The 22,295-nt window shown below is 42.1% G+C and overlaps 1 protein-coding gene across 1 annotated transcript in view; it reads left to right on the forward strand.

The window, feature by feature from the left end:
• PLB1 (phospholipase B1) overlaps nucleotides 1-22,295 on the forward strand; it is a 127,351-nt gene that overhangs the window by 13,285 nt on the left and 91,771 nt on the right. Inside the window, exons 4-21 of the mRNA XM_077282094.1 lie at nucleotides 832-890; nucleotides 2,649-2,689; nucleotides 2,848-2,894; nucleotides 5,069-5,117; nucleotides 5,195-5,246; nucleotides 6,485-6,562; nucleotides 8,490-8,552; nucleotides 9,038-9,120; nucleotides 9,695-9,761; nucleotides 12,959-13,042; nucleotides 13,917-13,982; nucleotides 14,706-14,783; nucleotides 15,892-15,958; nucleotides 18,107-18,165; nucleotides 18,231-18,304; nucleotides 19,224-19,267; nucleotides 21,261-21,369; nucleotides 21,720-21,780. Of these exons, the coding sequence (XP_077138209.1) occupies nucleotides 832-890; nucleotides 2,649-2,689; nucleotides 2,848-2,894; nucleotides 5,069-5,117; nucleotides 5,195-5,246; nucleotides 6,485-6,562; nucleotides 8,490-8,552; nucleotides 9,038-9,120; nucleotides 9,695-9,761; nucleotides 12,959-13,042; nucleotides 13,917-13,982; nucleotides 14,706-14,783; nucleotides 15,892-15,958; nucleotides 18,107-18,165; nucleotides 18,231-18,304; nucleotides 19,224-19,267; nucleotides 21,261-21,369; nucleotides 21,720-21,780 (1,181 nt within the window). The remainder of the gene's footprint in view (nucleotides 1-831; nucleotides 891-2,648; nucleotides 2,690-2,847; nucleotides 2,895-5,068; nucleotides 5,118-5,194; nucleotides 5,247-6,484; nucleotides 6,563-8,489; nucleotides 8,553-9,037; nucleotides 9,121-9,694; nucleotides 9,762-12,958; nucleotides 13,043-13,916; nucleotides 13,983-14,705; nucleotides 14,784-15,891; nucleotides 15,959-18,106; nucleotides 18,166-18,230; nucleotides 18,305-19,223; nucleotides 19,268-21,260; nucleotides 21,370-21,719; nucleotides 21,781-22,295) is intronic.

A 22,295-nucleotide genomic window follows, 5' to 3' on the forward strand; every position in this document is an offset into this window, starting at 1 on the left:
TGTGCCGCATGCGTCTTTTACTGAATAGTGGAGACAGGATTTCATGAAATTCCCTCCACTATGCTGTAACATCTGGACGCTGCGTTTTTTATGCATGCTGCTCAACGCTGCGTCAAAAACTCAGCGTTTCCTGAACGTGGACACATACCCTTAGAAGTAATAATGAGCATGTGCAGTCAATGCTCTATTGGAAGTAATAACGAGCATGTGCGGCCACTGGTCTATTAAGTGTGGTAACGAGCATGTGCAGACACTGGTCTATTAGGAGTGGTAATGAGCATGTGCGGCCACTGCTGTATTCGCTGCACATAGGAGTGGTGGTTGCACATACTACTGCTCTCCACTCATGAGTGGACTTTGGGACCCCTAATCATGGCAATGATGGGGGTCTCTTCAGCTGGACCCCCATTGATCATACATTTATCACTATCCTTCATTTGGGACAGTCTCCTCTAAAATTCCTGGGACTCGGAGTCCCATCTCAGAGATATAATGGGAACCTCCATTTCACTCATTGGTGGGATCTCCATTTCTGATATCTCTCCATCATCGGAGGTCCCACAGTGGACTTTAGCTGGCCATCAGTTGTAGAGCGGGCAACCCTGACAACTTCAGTGGGACCGTCCGACCGTCCAATGCACTGTGATGGGGGACTTCCCGATTCTCACCCAGCGGCCAACGTCAGGGGCGATGAGGATCGGGCAGATGAACATGTTCTGACTATTAGAGTAACAGTTTAGAGCTCAATGACAGAAAGTTATCTTCTTTTCTTATCTTCTCACAACTTCTGCTCCTCGTCCACACGTCTGACTGTTCCCTTGTGTTTTGCAGCTCATTCATTGATGCCTTCAGACATTAAAGTGATTTCCACGCTTCGCAGACTAACAATTGTAAGTAGATAATGTGCCATCTACAAAAATATATGGGAAAACCTCCATCCTCCTGTCTGTCTCCGAGTTCCTGGAAGCTGAGATATGAAGAGCTGTTTGATGGGCTCTTATATGATACAGTACACTTTATTGATCCCGAGGGAAATCGTAGTAAAGGCCCCGTCTCACATAGCGAGATCGCTGCTGAGTCACAAGTTTTGTGACGCAACAGCGACCTCCATAGCGATCTCGCTATGTGTGACACGTACCAGCGATCAGGCCCCTGCTGCGAGATCGCTGGTCGTGTCGGAATGGCCTGGACCTTTTTTTGGTCGTTGAGGCCCCGCTGACATCGCTGAATCGGTGTGTGTGACACCGATCCAGCGATGTCTTCACTGGTAACCAGGGTAAACATCGGGTTACTAAGCGCAGGGCCGCGCTTAGTAACCCGATGTTTACCCTGGTTACCAAAAAAAACAAACAGTACATACTCGCCTTTCGGTGTCCAGGTCCCTTGCCGTCTGCTTCCTGCTCTCACTGACTGCCGGCCGTACAGTGAGAGCACAGCACAGCGGTGACGTCACCGCTGCGCTCTGCTCTCACTGTACGGCCGGATCTCAGTCAGAGCAGGAAGCAGACGGCAAGGGACCTGGACACCGAAAGGCGAGTATGTACTGTTTGTTTTTTTTGGTAACCAGGGTAAACATCGGGTTACTAAGCGCGGCCCTGCGCTTAGTAACCCGATGTTTACCCTGGTTACCCGGGTGCTGCAGGGGGACTTCGGCATCGTTGAAGACAGTTTCAACGATGCCGAAGTCGTTCCCCTGATCGTTGGTCGCTGGAGAGCGGTCTGTGTGACAGCTCCCCAGCGACCACACAGCGACTTACCAACGATCACGGCCAGGTCGTATCGCTGGTCGTGATCGTTGGTAAATCGCTATGTGAGACGGGGCCTTAAGGAACAATGAAGACAATGAAGTCAGTCTGAATGGAGTCTCTCCAAATTCCCCTCCAAATTGCAGAACTCCTCAATAACTTGGAGCTTCTGCTCAGAAAACTCAGCAAAAAAAAAAAGAATCTGTGTGCACAACTTAATTGGGTTTCCAAGACTACGATATTGATGACCTATCTTCAGGAGGATCATTATCAGATAAGTTGGGGTCCCACGTGTGATGCCCCCACCGATCAGCTGATTCTAAGGATCTGGAACACTACAGCGCCGTACTATGTGTAGTGGCCGTTCTCGGTACTGCAGCTCGGATCCCAGTCACTTTAATAGCAGCTGAGTTGCAGTACCACAAACGGCCAGTAGATGGTGTCAGGAGCTGAGATGTTCTGGCTCGGTGCACTGTGTATTTTGGGGGCCGTGTGACTTGGTAACAGGTGATCAGTGGGAGTACCAGGTCGGGCCCCGACTGATCTGGTCTAAGGTCATCCGCCTCGGTCCTCCACATGGGTCTTCAGTTGTTCCGGTCACATCGTTGACCCATGCGGAGACCAGGTAGCTGCGGCATCGTAAGGAGCCGGGTGAGGACAGGTGAGTAATAGGTGTCTTTTATTAACCCCTTCCCTCCCCCCTAGTTATTACGCTTTGGGGTCCAGAGAACATAATAAAGAACTTTCAATCCAGACCGATTTAATCTGCCCGAAAACCCCGAGATTCTCTTTTCTCTATTTAAGGAGGAATCATTCAGGAAGAAATTGCTGCGATTTCTCCGTCCTTTATGACATCTCTCCGCCAGCCCGTAATAACATTATAATGTCATCTTAACTTCACAGAAACCTGATGGCGACGATCACAGCGCGGATCTCGTACGAAGGTGAGTTCAGATCTGTGATCGGGATGTGATCACATGTGACCATAAAACATGAGAGCCCGAATCGCGTCCGTTATCAGATAACGACATTGTGACTGTTGGGTATAATGACCGGCGGGCGCGCGGCCAACTCATCTCTTTCCTTATTACTGTGTTATTAGCGGCCTGGAAGAGACTCTCCTGAGAGCAAGCCAGTTCACGGAATTATGTAAGTGCCGCCGGCCGATACATTCATCTTCTTCTGGAACATTGTAACAAGTCCTCAGCTTTAGAATGTAGTCTCTCCCTCCCCTGTGCTTTATACTGCAGGTATAGCATGGCATGGCAGTCAGATATTTAGGGAAATGAGCCTTGAAGATCTCAAGAACGAGCCCCTAAATGCTCCATTAGAATGGGGGTCTCACAGCACTAGTCACCTACTTCCAGAGATCAGTTGGGTCCCTACAGTCAGAAACCAAGAGAACCAAGAGTTTTCAGCTATTATGTGATAACTGTACATGTTGGTACAACCCCTTTAATAAAGGGTATCCTGAATATGCTGTATTGTTGTATTATATACATTCTGTGCTGAATACATTTTTTATTTCATCATTATAAGGGTTGAGGATCCTGGATGTTGAATTTTAGATGTGTGCAGTCACCACTAGGGGGAGCTTTGGAGTGTGCTGTATACGGTGTATGCACTGAGCTCAATGATATCACAGTATGCAGCGAGCTCCCCCTAGTGGTGACTGCAGGGATATACAATTTTGTCATGGAACTCAATGCAGGGGATTTGGCACTGTCTGTCAGAACACTGACCTTCAAACCCCATAAAACAGAATTAAAGAAATAATCAGCTCATAATGTTGAACTTAAAAGCAACATTAAGGACTCTCTGTATCAGGTAGAAATGATTTCCTCATCGTTGCATGTGAGTGAGACACCTTTCTGTGTATGAACAGCGATAGAATATGGCCTTAGTGTATCTTTATATCTTATCTCCTATGTGACACTATAAGGCTACTTTCACACATCAGGTTTTCGCTGTCAGGCTAAATCCGGCTAAATTTAAAAAAAACGGATCCGGCGAATGTTGCCACCGGATCCAGTTTTTTTCCCATAGACTTGTATTAGTGCCGGATTGCGCCGGATGACATTGCGTTTCGTCCAGTTTTTTGCCATTTCCGGTTTCTGGAAAAAACGTCCATAGCAACGTTTTTTGTCTCCGGCGAAAAAGCCGGAAGCGCCAGATCCGGCGCTTCCGGCTGTTTGCTAGAATGGAAGCCTATGGGAGCCGAAAGGTGCCGGATCCGGAAAATGATGGATTCCGGCACCGGATTCCATTTTTTTAAACTGAGCATGCTCCAATTTTTTTTAATCCAATAATCTAGATATGCTAGTCGGATCCGTCACATCAGTTTTTCACAATCTGCGCTGAATCCAGTTTTTCCAACATTCGCCGGATTTAGCCTGATGCAAAAAACCTGATGTGTGAAAGTAGCCTAAGAGGATGATAAGACGGAGACCTGCTACGGTGACGACTTTCATCTTCAGATGGGTTGTTACAGACGCTTCCTGACTGATCTGCAGACGAAGCTTTATATTCTTCCATTTTCCGAACCCTAACATGAGCTAGGTATAGGGCTATGGATTAGTTTAGGGTTAGAGTTAGACTTGGGGCTAAAGTTAGGCTTAGGTCTAGGGCTAGACTTAGGACTAGGGTAATAACATTGTTACAAAAAAATCTAACAAAATTTTAAAATAATATAACAATGCATAACTTTAATTTTTTTTAAGTTTTTGCAAAAAAGCAAAAAAATACTAAAAGGTAAAAGTGCAAACTATGATTAAATTAATACTTTCCTCTAATTACAACACATGTTCTTGAGGGACAAGGAGTACAATCCTGGACTGGAGGAAGTGACTCCAAGATCGCCAATGGCTCACGGGCTAGGAAAGTACTGGCATGTCCTGGGTGCTGCTAACCCCTCGCTATACCGCTCTCCCGCCAACTGTAGTAATATACATAAAAGCAATGTAAAAAAATCATTGGGCGGAAACAGCATAGCAGAATAGGGGTGGATCTAGTGGGGGACGTCCCCTGCTGGTGGGCGCCAGATACTTGTATGGAGCAGAGTTGTAGGCAGGGGAAGCTGAAATGAGATCTGTATATTAGGCAGGATTTTCTGCCATCTTAGCATGTGAAGCAACATGGCTGCTGATTATAGCAGATCATCAGCTAGTGACAGTTTGAGTAACTTGTTCATTATCTCTGTAGAATTGAGAATCCTATGCTCTGATAATATCAAAGTAGATACTTTGTAATCAGGTGTGAGATCTATAATTATTCTATAACATTTATTATAAATATCATCTCCACTTTATATTTCCCTCTTATAGCTGTCGGGAAAAAATTGCATTCCTCGCTATTCAATGTTTCGCCGACTAAGTAAGTATGCAGGAGCCATTGCTAATCATACAGGGCTTCCTATTCTACATGACTTCTATTGGTGCCTGTCTTTATAGGAACCTGGTGGGCGAAGCCGAGAATCTGGTGGAGAGTCTGAAGCAGAGTGCGGTGAGTGACCGGTCCTCGGGCTGCAGGGCGATGGATTTCCGGCCACATTGGGTTAATTCTAAGTTTAGTAAAGGACTTCAGCCGTCCCTACTACCTCAGCGTCCGGGACCCTGTTGACTCTCATGGGGTCTGTGCTTCCTGACGTGACCACGTCGTTTTCCTTTTTTACCACCGTTTGTTCTTTTCCTCTTTTTATTCGACTCTTTTTTTATTTTGCTTTTTTCCTCTTCCTTATCTTTTATTATCTTTAGTTGTTTGCTTTTTCTTTTCTTCTTCTTCTTGTTCCTGCTATTTTTTTCCTTTCCATTCACAATTTTTCGTATTTTTTTCTACTTCTTTATTTTATTTCACTTTTTATCACTGATAGGTTTTCTTTTTAAAATCTTTTCTTATTCTCTCTCTTCTTCATCTGCCTTTTTCTTTTCTTTTTATCTTACTTTTTGTTTTACTTTTTCATCTCCTCCTTTTTCTTCTCCTTTCTTCCTCTTCACAGGTGAAACCCCTAAAAATTGTGTAAAATTCTATAATAAATCATTGTCAGGCTGGGATCACGCTCTCCATATTCCATGGGGAGCGGACAAATGCTGACCCCAAAATTTAGAGGTGGCCCCCTATTATTTTCATTTGCTGCAATGAAGTAAAGAGGAGTCCAAAACATAAAACGTCAGAGTCTGTTTGACCTCCTTTCTGGGCGATGTCTGTGTGCAACAAAACAGGGGCAAACTGTCATAGAGGGTGTCAAAGTTTGACTTCAGTGATTGGAAACATCACGGGTACACTTACAAATGATTTCTGGGTGTAGAGACATAATTCCCTGCGTAGAGGAGGTTCATAATGTGAACCCAATCTTCTCATTGTCATTTATAACTGCAGACCACATCAAGGTTGAGCTGATCTTTGATGTGGTTATAAATCAGTTGAGAAGAGCTCAGAAAAAGATTGATAACAGAGTCACATATGCCAAAAAAGCTCACTGAAGGATTCTCAGTGCACTCGTTCAGCAGTCAGAACTGTACAGGGAAACAAGGAGCATTTATTTGTCAACGGTGCAAAATTTGTAATGAAACTTAAATGCATTTGTAGCCTAAAATACATGAATTTAGGCAAAAAAAAATCCCCTTAAGAAGTCCAGGTCCTTTAATATTCGGTGACTGGGCTTATGAGGGTGCCATAGCTTATTCCGAAGATGGACAGAACCTTTTCTTCATAAGATAACATTAACCCTTTCTGATCCTCAGACCGTGTCTTTCGCCGATGACTGGAAGATGATCTTGATTTTTGTGGCCGCTGAGGATCCTTGTGGTTTCTGCATTCAGGTACACAGGAGACTTTATTGTGATGGTAATGAAAGAGGAAAGCGAGGGGGGCCCTAATATTAACTGGGGCCATAAAATAAATAAACTGAATGGTTTATGAGTATAAATAATGTCCACTTTGTGCTACCTCTCTTTAACGTTAGGCCGACGTGACCCCTAGTGATACATTGTAACTTGTGGGAGAATCCAACAAGTGTTCAGTTTCCCTGCAGCACCTCCGCAGGAGAAACGAAGTATTACACAATTCTTACAATGGGACAACTGTGTAATGTTCGGGTGTGTTGGGTCCTCCAGCGATGGAAACACTCTTTGTAGATGTTCTTCACCCTGAATAATTGTTGAGGGTCCTGTTTCCCACCCATTAACCTCAAATGTTTGGCTGATACTTAGTAGGAAGAGGGAAATTTGCTGTTGTCAGACATTTCTGACATTTACATATCTCCCCCAAAAACAAAAGGAACGGACACGTTAAAATCTAGCAGATCCAACCCTTCTTTCACCAACATCTGCCAATGTTTTGATATGTATACTGTGTCCAGACATATGGGGAACCCCAGAAAATGATCTGAGGTGCTAATTTTCCATGAGAAACCTGGTGCTATCATTGTTACATAGCCTTTAATAGCATAAAACCCTGTTCCATAATATGATCTACTATATCGAGACACATCTCTGTGCTATGCTGCAATCAATCCTGGAAGGGAACAGAACAATTTCCAGAACGATGGATCTAATTATGTAACGGCATCCACAGAACACACAGATAACATCAGACAAATCACTGTGATAAAACGTCGTCGATATATCTGCGACCGAGTGTCTGGAGGCTCCAATGTGTCGGGGGGATCTTGGCCTCCAACTACTGGTCAAAGATGATGAAAATGATTAGAGGCCATCACTTCTGATAACATAGGGGTTGTCACACAGAAAGGCCAGATTACTAGATCATTCTTATTTCTCATTAGTCCCTGTTTAGTCTGTGCTGTTTCATTTTATAATACATTGCTACAATGGTCGGAGCTACATTTTTCTGATGCAAACCCATAAATCTCCTACATATTCTGCAGCCACCACTAGGGGGAGTTAGGAGTTTTCTGTACACAGTATGCATTGAGCACCAGAGCTCCCTCTAGTGGTGGCTGCAGGCAGATGAATTAATATCTCATGAATCTATGTGTTTACTGGAAACTTGGAGCTCTCTGTCAGAAACAAAGCAAAGCATTGAGCTCTTTCAAGTTATACTAAAAAATTAATTTTGGATCATGCAGATAAGTTTACATATTATGACGGGGGCTAATCCTGCAAAATAGCAGAAAGATAAGAGCATAGACTGCAAAATGATAAAACGTCGTCTATATATCTGCCACCAAGTGTCTGCAGTCTTGAAGGTGTGTCAGGGATCTTGGCTTCCACCAGGTCAAAGATGTTGAATGACCACTATTTATAAGCCTCCATTATTGGTTTTATTGTGGGTTGTCTCCTAGTTTTCCTTAAAGCCAGACTAGCAGATAATTCTTGTGTCTCATGTTATACTGGAGCTGGTCTCTATTTAGTATGAGTTGGTCTATTTTACATTTTGTTCTGATGCAAAACTCCATATCCCCTAAATAAACAAAATATGTATAATAAAATTGTAATTGCCTACAGCCACCACTAGAAGGAGCTTGGAGCTTATTGTATTGAGTATTTTTTTTTAGCACTGGAGCTCCCTCTAGTGGTGGTTGCATGCAGTGCATTTTTATAACACAAATGTATATGTTTGCAGGGGATTTGTAGACGTGTAATAGAAAAAAAAGCTGTAAACAGTATAAAAAATAGTTTCAAATTTTAAATCTGGATCTAGTGGAGATTTAAAAATAAAATGTTGAACTTTCCCTTTAAAATTAATACTTTTCACTTGAAACATTTTATTTTTCATTTCCTACAGGAAGATCACACAGAAAACACGATAATAGAGCTGACTGCGGCTTTGGATTATTTACATCAACAGGTGAATGGCAGAAGGTCACATATTCCCTCTATGTATATACTGTCTGTACATTCACTGTATACCTACTGGCGTCACCATGAGCAATGTTCCTTCCCATGTATCCACTATCCCCCAGATGAATCATCATTGGATACGTTGTGTCTTATTAATTTATAAAGAAATAAACATTACAGTATGGCCACTCTTACATCTTGGTGGAAACCATCAGCAAGAAGTACATTGAGTGCATAATGGTGTCATCTTGTACTAACGATTCAGAAGTTCTTCTGACCTTTTGGATATTCATAGCCTAACAAATCTCAGGTAGTCACATGCTAACATTAGCCATAGAAGGCACAATATAGCAGATGATGTGTCTTCCGTTGCCAGCCTGCTTGCTGATGGTTTCCAGGTAGATGTCATTTCTGCACAAGGTTAAAACGAACTGAACGTAATCTGGATTTATATTTACGTGCACTAATATTCTAATTTTATTTTTTCTAAAGCTTCCAAAAACATTTATCAGTCTGGTGGATTTAACGTGGCTGAGCGGCCTGTACCTGTCCCGTCCCGAGAATGCAGAGATCAGGTGAGTTACAGTCTCCGGATCGGTATGAGGATGGGCAGAGATTTGTGTTACCGATGCTGTCATTTTCCATAATATTCACTGACAATTAACAGGTAATTAGACCCCTTGTTTTCCTCGGAGATAAGCGGTGCCGGACCTGTCTGTAGCCGCTTATCAGACCTCCTCTAATTAAATCATATTCGCACTCCGCCAATCCATATCACAGGCTGATTTCAGTGTCACCTTGTAATACTTCATTTTCCCTGTAGAGGCGCTGCAGGAAAATTGAACACTTGCTGCTACATATTAGCCTAGGTTACAGCTGAACTCTTTGGTCTCAGAAGCTGGGCACCTAATAAATATTTTATGAATCTGTCAAAAACAATGGACCCCTTTAATATAACCTTTGGTAAGCAGAATTATGCATGCAGCTCTGGAGTGTAGAATATGTTGGAATTGAACAGGAAAAGTAAAACAAAGAAATCACAAATGTGTTCAGCATTATTTCCATTTAACCACAACCTTCTGCAACCCATCTCTGCACTTCACCCCTGGTGCCTGCCTGCTGATGGTTTCCACGTTTGCTGTATTTCAGGAAATCCTGTGAGTGCTTCAGTAAACCGTCTGACTTCAATAAGGCCATGTTCCGTTTCTCCTTCCAGGTAAGAAAAATGTTTCAGTATATCAGAACGTGGCAGATGGTTTAGGGGGCATAAACCCCATCAGAGACATCATAAGTGCAGTCCGAACATGGCAGCCGCACAATTCTCTCCTGATAGTTTGTTACAATGTATCAGTCTGGAACCAAGCAGATTGTCTGGACTGGATACAATTGTGAGAATCAACTAAAGTGAATGTTCCAATTCACTCACAGCAAGCAGAGCTACTTAAAGTGGCCTTAGAGAATAATGTCGGCCCAAATGTCAGTGGGACCCATGAACCATCTAATGTACTGTATATAATGCCGCCTACTTTTCCCCGACTGAAGATAAGAAGGATGGGGCTGTTGGATTTCAATATGTCCGATCCAATTGTTTTCACACTCATCCTCGTTCATGGGGCATCCACAGGAGATAGTGGATGGGTAACTTTATTCTAAGGATTCTTCTCCCGAAATTGTGTCGTTCATAGCTATTCTATCCATATCTGATCCCTTGACTGAATCAAGGACTACTCCCACCAGCATGCTCTCTGGCCTCCCATTATCACATAATACATTGCACAAGATCTATGTATCTAGAATTCCATCTCAGCGTCGGACCATCCTGCGGAGATAAAGCCTCCTCCGCCATTATCAGCAGCATCGGAGCCGCGATGAGTCAGGAACCGCTGGAGATAATGTTCATTCCTTTAATCTGAACATCTCAAGACAAAGTCCAGTGTCCTCCGCTAGAACTAAGTCATTACTGCACATTGTGTAACTTGTGCGGAGACCTGCAGGTGTGCCATCGAATTAATGGAGCGCTTGCTATAGGGTCTACTAGCGGGACAACTGGGGGATGAGCTCAGGTGTGACCACGGCCATTCACTATCTATGGTCGCACATGCTCAGTGGGGTCCTAGGAATCGGACCCCAATAATCAATTTTCCCCATTATTGCGGATATATAATGGTAATGGGACAACACCTATAAGTTTGACAAGAAAGTGATAGAAACATATTCAGAACATTTCCAGATTCCTTCACTCTCATAATAAAAGTGTCTCCTATACAAAGAAAAATAAAAAGAGAAAAACAAAAACAACAAAGTTTATAGTTAATGTTAAAGTTGTGAATAATTTCTCTAACCCTCCGCAGATTTAGGACTTAGATTGGGACTATGATTAGGGATAGGGCTGGTGGTAGTGAGAGGTTTAGGTTTATTGTAATGAAATCCTACTCCAATTCCAGAAAAGTTGCAAAGAAAACACGAATGCAATGATTTGGAAAACTCTCAGACTTTATGCACCACGGATCAGAGATCACAGTCGTTGGACATTTTTCCATTTCATTTTAAAAAATTACAGTAAGTCATTTATAAATTGTTGGCAGCAGCTTATCTCCGAACAGCGGTGCCCGGCCGTGTCCACCATTGTGCAGCGTCTTCTCTTTTTTTTACAATTTTCTATAGCTGTCTGGGGGGTGAGGAGACAAATGCTGGAGTTTTGGGAGAGGAACGTTGTCCCCTTCTTGTCTGATGTCGGTTTCTTGCTGCTCAGCAGTTCGGAATTATTACCGGAGTTTTTGTTTGATAATGCAACAAATGTTTTCTATTGGAGAAAAGTCCGGACTGAGGACGGCTGGTTCATCCTCCGATCTCTTCTTCTCCATAGTCAGGATGTTGGAATGGATGCAGTATGTGGTTTACCATTGTCTTGCTGAAATATACAAAACCTTGGGTGGAGAAGATGTTGTTCTATCACCTCTATATACTGCCCAGCATGGATGGCACCTTTCATGTGTGACCTGCCCCTTATAGGCACTAATGCCCTCAACCACAAAAGATGCAGAACTATGCGCTGATAACAAGCTGGATGGTCCCTCTCTTCAATAACAAGCTGGACAGTCCCTCTCCTTGATAACTAGCTGGATTGTCCCTCTCCTTGATAACAAGCTGGATGGTCCCTCTCTTTGATAACAAGCTGGATGTTTCCTGTCTGTGATAACCAGTTGGATAGTCCCTCTCCTCGATAACCAGCTGGATGGTCCCTCTCCTCAATAACAAGCTGGATCGTCCCTCTCTTTGATAACAAGCTGGATGTTCCCTCTCCTTGATAAGCTGGATAGTTCCTCTCCTCGATTACCAGCTGGATTGTTCCTCTCCTTGATAACAAGCTGGATGGTCCCTCTTCAATAACAAGCTGAATAATCCCTCTCCTCCATAACAAGCTGGATTGTGATTCTCCTCCTGAGTCTGCAGGACAGTGTCCAGGGTTTCCAAAAAGAATTTTACATTTTGGTTCCTTGACACACAGAACTGTTTTTAATTTTGCCTTATAAATCAGCTTTGGCCCAGAGAAGACGCCACTGCTTCTAGTTTGTGCTGATATTCTGCATCTTCTTTACATGATAGAATTTTACTTGCATTTGTGGATTGTACAACAATCTGTGATCACCAGACAATTATTTCTGGAAGTTTTCCTGAGTCCATGCAGTGATTTGCCTGTAGTTAATGCAGCATCTCCTGAGAGCCTGGAGACCATGAGCATCCAATACTGACTGTCAGCCCTGTAACTGGTGCACATGGATTTCTCCAGAATCTCTGAATCTTTTGATAATATTACGGTATATACTATAGATGGTGGGATATTCAAAATCTTTGCAATTTTACTGCGAGGAGTATTTTCCTGAAACTGTTGCACAATATTTAGACGCTGTTGTTCACAGATGACTTCCGACCATCTTTGGTTCTGGGAGACTCTGCCTCTCTAACAATATTTTTTTATACAGTCACGTGACTTAGTTGAAAATCGACCCTCCAGCTGTTTTAAATTAGTACCTTTTACTTTTACAGCCTTTTGTGAACCCCACCCTACTTTTTTGAAATGTGTCGCTGCCATCAATTTCTAAATCAGCTAATTCATTCAAGTGAAATGGAAAAATGTCTAAATCGTCGCATTCTTAATTTCTTATTTTCTTTACATTTTACAAGGTCCCAACTTTTTGGAGAATTGAAGTTGTAGTTCTAGTAGGAATAAAATAAAAGTACTTAAAAAAAAATAAAAGTTAAAAAAACATATAATTTCATTTTTAAATTTTATATCTAATAATCAATTAGTTGGGTGGGGGAGGGGTGGGGGGAATATTCGGCAAGCCCCAGGTGCTGAGAACGCATGCTGTGCCCCTGCGGTGGATACTAATTTAACTCCTTCTTTTCTAGTCTGTCCTTGAAAAGTTAATAAACTCGGAGAGATACGACACGAGGGAAGATTTCACTGTGGCCTTACACCCTGTGCTCCATATGGTGAGTCCCGTATGCGATAGTGTTCAGAAGAACTCTCAATAGGGTCCTATAAAAAGTATTGTTATGTTCTGCAGCTTTTCTACTTTTGTTCCCTATGACAACACTTCATGTCAGCGATTTTTGATTTTTTAAAGCTTTGTCATTAGAGCAAATCAAATGACCATCCACATCAATGCATCAATGTACCCGTCCTGACCTGCGTGAAGAGCGGCACTTTATATCGTAGAGATTTGGACTTTGATGCACTTTGAGGATAGTCGGGAAGTGTTGTCATGGGACATGTAGGCTGTTAACTTGGAATTTTGACTCAACAGAAAATGTATTTACAAAGTTTTGAAATTCTTTATGGACATTGATATCTGGGGAGGGGGCATTTGTTTTCTTAAATTGTATTTTGGCCTAAAAAAATTTTTTTTTACAATTAACAAAAAAAAGCCTTCTACAGTCTCTGTGTTGTACTGTCTATTGCCGGCTGCAGAAAGAGTCAACTGAGAATCAGTTAGTGAGCTCTGCAGTTTATAAATCTGATAGCTGTATGTTTTTTTATCTGATTTATGACCATAGACCACATTGAAGTTGAACTGCGCTCATAAATCTGCTCTGAGAAGCTGAGACAAAGATAGAAGAGTTACAAACTCCCTTTATAGACAAGATCCCTGATGGATTCTCCGTTAACTCATTCTGCAGTCAGCAATGCGCAGCAAATACAGAAAACTTGTAAATGCAAAACAGTGCAACATTTTTAATTTAACCCAATTACAAAAATAATTTTTAGCCTAAAATATATGGATATATGGATATAAGTAATAAAAAATAATAAAAGTTTAAGGTAAGAATCCGAATGTGTATTCATATGATACGGATGATTTTGCAGGTTGAATTTGAGAGTAAAAACATTAATAACTATGGGGAGGTCTACGAAGTGCAGTGCTCACAGGAGGTAAGTTTTGGTGATTAAGTGCTCCCAGTAGTCTTTAGGATATATATACTGTATATATATATACACACACACATATATATATATATATATTTATTTATATAGTTTTATTGTCTACGAATGTAATAATTAAATGCATGTTGTCCACTAGGGTCTATCACTTTTTGGGTTCATTGCTTTATTACACTGCTTGGAATTAGCTCTCCATCCATTCTCTTCCTTTTGAGCTTGTGCTTATACTCAGTAGAAAATTGGAACAAGCAGAGCTGCAGTGTAAAGCATGAGGGGTCCAGAAATAAGGTGACAGAAGCAGCCCACACTTCTTAAATGAGATGGATATTTTTTTTTTTTTACAATGTATCAAAGGTGAAGTCAAGAAGTTGATTGTAGCTGTGACCTGAGCTGCGACTGAAGAAGCCGTAGTATGTGACACTATGGGGCCCCTGGAGGCACTAGGGCCCGATGCAATTGCTATTCTGCAGTGCCGACAGCTATGCCCTGGGTCACTGTGCCCAGTTACATGCACAATATATAAAAAGAGGAATGATTATGTATTTAAAGGGATCATCGATATTAGATAAGGCTGTTTCTGTAGACCTTATTGGGGCTTATGGAGATACTAGCAGGGGGTCTCAGCCATCGGCAGGCAGCCCCATATGTTGTGTTTAGTTCCCCTTTATAAGCTGGATCCCATGTGTAACATCTTGTGCCGTGTTTTCTTCTAAGGACTCGGCCTTCTTGAGCACACATAAGAACAGTCCGTACCGGTGGCTGCAGGACATGATGCCAGAGACACAAGCACAGGTAAGATGGCGTATGGCGTATGTTATGTATATAGAGTAGTATGGATCAGTATATGGCGAGGTGACACTTCATCTACTATTGACATTATACAATTTTTGGGAGTGTAAAAAAATTAGCCAATTTTGTTCCAAGCCCTATTTGCATAAAACTTTTGAGTATTGTTTTAGATTTTCAACACTTTTGCCAATTTTTCATAACTGGCGCAATTTCCATGTACAGCCAAAGATACCTTTTATAAGTTTGGCACATTCTGCTTCATTGCAAATAAGTTGTAGACCAGTGTATGAAGCACCAGGGTTTGCAAATATGCCCTTTGCTTGGATCATTAAGTAGACCTTGTAGATTGGTATTTAAAGAGGATTATCACTTGTAACAAATATGTAATTTTTTCCCCATGGTGTAAATGCCGCTATTCTCCTGAATCCGGCATTGCTTTTCTTTTGTTCCTGCTCCTCTGTGATCCTGAGATATGGCCTCCTCTGTATATTAATCTAGTCTTGCTACCCCTCGTGGGCGGGGTCTTCATTCTTTCCTGTGGGCGTGTTCTTAAGGACCACTACCAATTGGCTAACAAGACTAGATTCATATACAGGAAAGATGAAGCCATAGCTCGGGATCGGCGAGGAGCAGAAACAAAAGAAAAACATCGCCGGATTCAGGAGAACAGCGGCTTTTACACTGGGTTTTTAAAAAATTACATATTTAAAATAAGGGGTAACGTTTCTCCATATGGAGAGTGACATACCAGCATAAGTCCTCTTTTTCTCTGAAGAGGCAATTTGCATATTTAAAATAAGTGACCGATCCTTATTAAAAGGTCGTCCCAACCTGAGAACAGGGCTCTAAAATGCATCCTGGGACTACTGGGGATAGCCAAAAGCTGCTCTCCGCTATCTCCAGCAGTCCAACAGAGCGGGACCACTCTCCATTTTAACAGGGTATTTCAGAGCCCCAATCTCGGGATCGGTGGTGGTCCAAGCGGTCAGATGCCAACTGATCAGCAAGTTATCACCTATACTGTGAGCAATTATCCAATATATCCCCAACAATGGTGTCACTTTAAATAAAAATGGCTGCCATGGAGTGAGTATTCATGTTTATCTTACAGCCGCGGGCACAGGGCAGCAGTTTCACCTGTACAAATCTGTCCCCTTCCCCCGAAGTCCCAACCTCAGGTAAGAGCCGCGCTACGTTAGCGATATAACACTTATGTATGATGTGCGTATACGCGGGACAGGGGCGGAGCTGAGACTACTGATTACCATAAATAAATGACCGCTTCCATCGTATTTTTTTTATGAATTACCAAAACCCATAATGTACATAAAGAAAGGAAATGAGCGTCACAAGCAATGGAATGTCCAAATATAATGTGAGAAAGGATTCATTCACTTCTCTTCTGGCAGTTGTTAGGGAACTATTGAAAATTGTGTAAGAGTCAAAGGGGCATTGTTGCCCATAGCAACCAATCAGAGCTCAGCTTTCATTTTCTAAACTGCTCTGGTACATTCAAAGCTGGACTGTGATTGGTTGCTATGGGCAACAAGACCAAAGGGCCTCATATAGAAGAAAAAAAGGCATGACGTTGTTGCCCATAGCAACCAATCAGAGTGAAGCTTGTAAGAAGGGAGAGTAGACTGAATGGCTGGGTTTTTTTTCTCATGTAAAAGTTTTAATAAATGAGCCCCCTGTATGTAAGGCGGGAGCTCGAGTGACGCCTCTGCGGTATATTAGAGGTCACATGACGGCCTGCGCCAATCAGCTGTCAGCATGTAGAGGGAGATGCTAAATGTGCCCATTGGCTCTGACCTGATTGTAGATCGCTATGAATCCCCATCTCAGGGCACTGGCATTGACCCTAAAGTATCCAGACTGTAAGATAAAAACAGACCCCAGACCAGACACCAAAGTATATACAGACCCCAGAGCAGACCCCAAAGTATATACAGACCCCAAAGTATATACAGACCCCAGACCAGACCCCAAAGTATATACAGACCCCATACCAGACCCCAAAGTATATACAGACCCCAGACCAGACCCCAAAGTATATACAGACCCCAGACCAGACCCCAAAGTATATACAGACCCCAGACCAGACACCAAAGTATATACAGACCCCAGACCAGATCCCAAAGTATATACAGACCCCAGACCAGACCCCAAAGTATATACAGACCCCAGACCAGACCCCAAAGTATATACAGACCCCAGACCAGATCCCAAAGTATATACAGACCCCATACCAGACCCCAAAGTATATACAGACCCCAGACCAGACCCCAGAGTATATACAGACCCCAGACCAGACCCCAAAGTATATACAGACCCCAGACCAGATCCCAAAGTATATACAGACCCCAGAGTGAGGAGATACCACAAAATATATACAGCTTCCAAACCAGACCGCTAAATAAATATAGACCCCAGACTCTAGAGTGACGAGAAATCCCAGACAGACACAAAAATAATTACAGATCCCATAATCTATAGTTAGAGAAGACCCCAGATCAGACCCCCATAACTATACAGATCCCAAGACACCAGAATAAGGAAAAACCCTAGATCCCAAAATAAATACGTACTCTAGACCTCAGAATACGTACCCCAGACCAGACCCCAGAATAAATATGTACCCCAGACCTCAGAATATGTACCCCAAACTCCAGAATACGTACCCCAGACCAGACCCTAGGATATATATGTACCCCAGACCCTAAAATAAATATGTACCTCAGACCAGACTCCAGAATATGTACCCCAAACTATAGAATACATATGCAAGACCAGACCCCAGAATAAATACGTACCCCAGACCCTAAAATAAATACATACCCCAGACTCCAGAATATGTACTCCAGACCAGACCACAGAATAAATACATACCCCACACCAGGCCCCAAAATAAATATGTTTCCTAGACTAGACCCTAAAATTAATATGTAACCCAGACCAGATCCCCCAAAAATACATACCCCACACTGTAGCCCGAAATAATTACGTACCCAAGACCAGACCAGATGAAAGACCAAAATACACAATGAATAGAGAACCCAGTCTGACCCTAAAATACAGACCCTAGACTAGATTTCCAAACCTGATGAGATCCCTAAATAAAATCAGACCCCAGACTGTACCACAAAATATATGGACCCCAGACGAGACTCTATAAAGTATTTTCAGAGCCCACAGCTGACACCCGGCCCGGAGAGGGGACGAGTGTGTGACACCTCCAGGCTGCCTTCTGTATATGATTTTCTATACATGCTGCCATTGTGACGGTTCAGATCTGATTGCACCATGTTAACCCTTTGTGTCTTTAGTTCACAGACTGAGGCCTGCAGATTTTAAAGTAATCGCTGCTCTGGGCGACTCCATCACTGTAAGTAGCGACATTATAGACTCATCCCGCGGTATTCCTCCTCCCATGTGTGACTTTTCTTGCAGGCAGGTAATGGAGCCGACGCATTCGTCTTTGATGTGCTGGATGTGGTGTCTGAATATCGGGGTATATCCTGGAGGTAAGAAGGAGGAGGTTTCCATTTCTCATCCAATATCTGATATAATGTATGAGGTTGTAACAATCTACTAAGTTGGTAAAGTTTCCCTGACGTTTAGTGTGTATGCCGCCATGGATGTTCTGGATTCCGCCCTGTCTTTATTGGTGGATGTCTGGGCGCTGAGCACTGGGCCCCTGAGGCTCCGATCCGTCCTCCTTGTCTTTCCTTTGGAGATATAAGACGGATATTGTCTCACGATGATGATGAGGAGCGCTCACGAGAACTAGCGGAGGCACGGAGCTCAGCACAGCCCTACTTCATTTTTTCTCAAAATGTTTAAATTTTTTTTTTCTCCTGAAAATTAGCAAATTCTGAGCTGTGCCAACGTACCTGATGCACAATCTACGTCCCACTTCATAACCCTCTTACTCTTCTTTTCTTTATAACACCAAAGAAATAAGCTTTACATGCAGCCACGTATCAATTAAAACAGCAAATTTTATTAAGCAACTTCATAAAAAGGTTTAAAAGCTACTATGGTGTGTGATATTGTGGGGTTTGTTTGTTTTTTTTACCAGTCTTTGCCTATGTGATACATTGATGATTTTTTCCCTCTTCACTGTGAAACAGCAATCACAATATAATGTATGCATAATTAAATATATATGTAACAGATAATTGATGAACTCATTTGTTTGTACCGTATTATCCTGTGAGGACTACTAACACCCCTGGTTGTACCACCCAAACTTATTAGTACCTGTGGTCATTTGTCTTACCTTTTAAACCTTTTTATGAAGTTGCTTAATAAAGTTTACTCTTTTAATTGATGCGTGGCAGTATGTGACGCTTATTTCTTTGGTGTTATATTGTATTTTTTGGTTTATGGCCGATTCTATTAAGGATAAATTTGGTGTCTTTCTTTTCTTCCTTTCTTTAGCATCGGTGGGGACGGAGACATCAGTAACACAACCACACTGGCAAGTATGTACCTTAATGAATAGGGAAAAATGATACATATATATATACTGTATATACCAGCCTCTTAAAAGTAATGTTTGTAGGGTCTGAAAATAACCAGTCCTTGTTGCTTTGGGTGAAAGTGTGGCGGCATGAACTAGCATTAAAGAGAGACCCCATTTGTTTTTCCATGGGATTTTCTGCTGTCTATGTACATTCTGGGGCATCTATATCTAACCACCACACCATACAACTGCAGTGTGGTTTACAGAGTAAACCTTTTTCATTTATTTATGAATCTTTATAATATACTCTATTACCTAATTTTGCCTCCATACCTCCCAAACTTTACATTGAAAGTCCTGTTCTACCTACCTGGTTCTTTACATTGAAAGTGCTGTTCTACCTACCTGGTTCTTCACATTGAAAGTGCTGTTCTACCTACCTGGTTCTTCACATTGAAAGTGCTGTTCTACCTACCTGGTTCTTCACATTGAAAGTGCTGTTCTACCTACCTGGTTCTTCACATTGAAAGTCCTGTTCTACCTACCTGGTTCTTCACATTGAAAGTCCTGTTCTACCTACCTGGTTCTTCACATTGAAAGTGCTGTTCTACCTACCTGGTTCTTCACATTGAAAGTCCTGTTCTACCTACCTGGTTCTTCACATTGAAAGTCCTGTTCTACCTACCTGGTTCTTCACATTGAAAGTCCTGTTCTACCTACCTGGTTCTTAACATTGAAAGACCTGTTCTACCTACCTGGTTCTTCACATTGAAAGTGCTGTTCTACCTACCTGGTTCTTAACATTGAAAGACCTGTTCTACCTACCTGGTTCTTCACATTGAAAGTGCTGTTCTACCTACCTGGTTCTTCACATTGAAAGTCCTGTTCTACCTACCTGGTTCTTCACATTGAAAGACCTGTTCTACCTACCTGGTTCTTAACATTGAAAGTCCTGTTCTACCTACCTGGTTCTTCACATTGAAAGTGCTGTTCTACCTATCTGGTTCTTAACATTGAAAGACCTGTTCTACCTACCTGGTTCTTCACATTGAAAGTGCTGTTCTACCTACCTGGTTCTTCACATTGAAAGTACTGTTCTACCTACCTGGTTCTTCACATTGAAAGTCCTGTTCTACCTACCTGGTTCTTCACATTGAAAGTCCTGTTCTACCTACCTGGTTCTTCACATTGAAAGTGCTGTTCTACCTACCTAGTTCTTCACATTGAAAGTGCTGTTCTACCTACCTAGTTCTTCACATTGAAAGTGCTGTTCTACCTACCTGGTTCTTCACATTGAAAGTGCTGTTCTACCTACCTAGTTCTTCACATTGAAAGTGCTGTTCTACCTACCTGGTTCTTCACATTGAAAGTGCTGTTCTACCTACCTGGTTCTTCACATTGAAAGTGCTGTTCTACCTACCTAGTTCTTCACATTGAAAGTCCTGTTCTACCTACCTGGTTCTTGCACTTAGAGGAGCTGATTTGAGCTGTTCTATCAGCCTGTACTCCAACCTGAGCTCCTCTGCTCCTCTCCCACAAGCTCAGAAGCCATTTACAAAGACTCACCCCATCTGAGCAGGGGAGGAGAGGAGCGGAGACGCTCACGCTGGAGTTTTAGAACAGCTGAAGTGCAAATCAGCTTCTCTAAGAACAAGGCAGGAAAAACAGCACCGAGCCCGAGAGAAAAGGAAGCAAAGTAGGGAAAGGGAATATATTAGAAAGATCCACAACTGATCAATGATTATAAAAAGTTAATTTACAATTTAAGGGAATTCATGAGCCAGATAAGGTCATCCCCAATCTCCCTTTAATATTTGTGCGAGCCGGCAAATGGTTCCTTCTCTGTAAAATCACAGAGATGTTGCACCATCAGCCGAGACCATGATCATTTTTGCTTTGTGGACTTATTACTTTGAAGTCAGTAGTTCTTCTGACGTTACGGGGGGCAAAAACCGTCCATTGAGTGGTGGATAAGTAAATGAGTCATTAAATTCATAACTTTCCTCTTGCAGACATCCTCCGGATGTACAATCCTGATATACAAGGTTACTCGACAGGAAAGGGATTTTATTTTCTTAAACGTTCTCGGCTAAATCAGGCTGTTCCCGGAGCGAAGGCAGAGTACGTACAAAAGCAGAAATGACTATTCTTTCCATATGATGTATTAGAAACCTATCTGGCAGGTGAAATGCTCGCTTATACTTTTACAATGCTCCCGAGGCTTTTTAAGAATAGAATTACTACACTAATTTCAATAATATAATCATTTCCTACAAGAGCAATCACTTTTTATTTAAACATTTATTGATGGTCATCGTACACATCCATTGACCATGCACTATACATGTATGGATCAGGCTCAGCGTACATGGCAGGTGATGAGCTATCTCCAACTACATCAGTTTAACCTCTTAAATTTAAAGACATTTTCAAGGCCTCTGAGATTTTGACTGTCCTTTCTTGCTTTGCAGTGACATGCTCGATCAGGCTAAAATTGTTGTGACGAGGATGAAAGAAATGGAAGGATTAAAGGTCTCTTGTTTTTTTTCTTGTGTTTAATTTGTGATAGGTAAAATACTAATAGAAAATACATTTAAAGGGGTTCTGCCACTTGCCATAAATTTGTAATTTTACTACCTAGTGTAAATGCCGCTGTTCTCCTGAATCCGGCGCTGTTTTTTTCTTGTTCCTGCCCCTCTCCATTCCTGAGATATGGCCCTCTCTTCCCTATATTTAAATCTAGTCTTTTGTAACAAGTGGGCGTGGTCCACAACTCTTCTCGTGTGGGCGTCTTCTTGAGGACCACGCCCACTTAGCTAACAAGACTAGATTTATATACAGGGAAGATGTGGCCATATCTCAGGAATGGAGAGGCGCAGGAATAAAAGAAAAACATCGCTGGATTCAGGAGAGCAGCGGCTTTTACAAAAAGTTAAATTATTACAAATTTATGGCAAGTGACAGGTCCCCTTTAAGATCAAATCTGTAGAAAAACAAACAAGTGTTGCTGCCTTGTACTTATAAAACGTGGATCACAAAAAAAACCT

This window comes from Ranitomeya variabilis, chromosome 2 (assembly GCF_051348905.1).
Source record: "Ranitomeya variabilis isolate aRanVar5 chromosome 2, aRanVar5.hap1, whole genome shotgun sequence".
Taxonomy (NCBI): Eukaryota; Metazoa; Chordata; class Amphibia; order Anura; family Dendrobatidae; genus Ranitomeya; species Ranitomeya variabilis.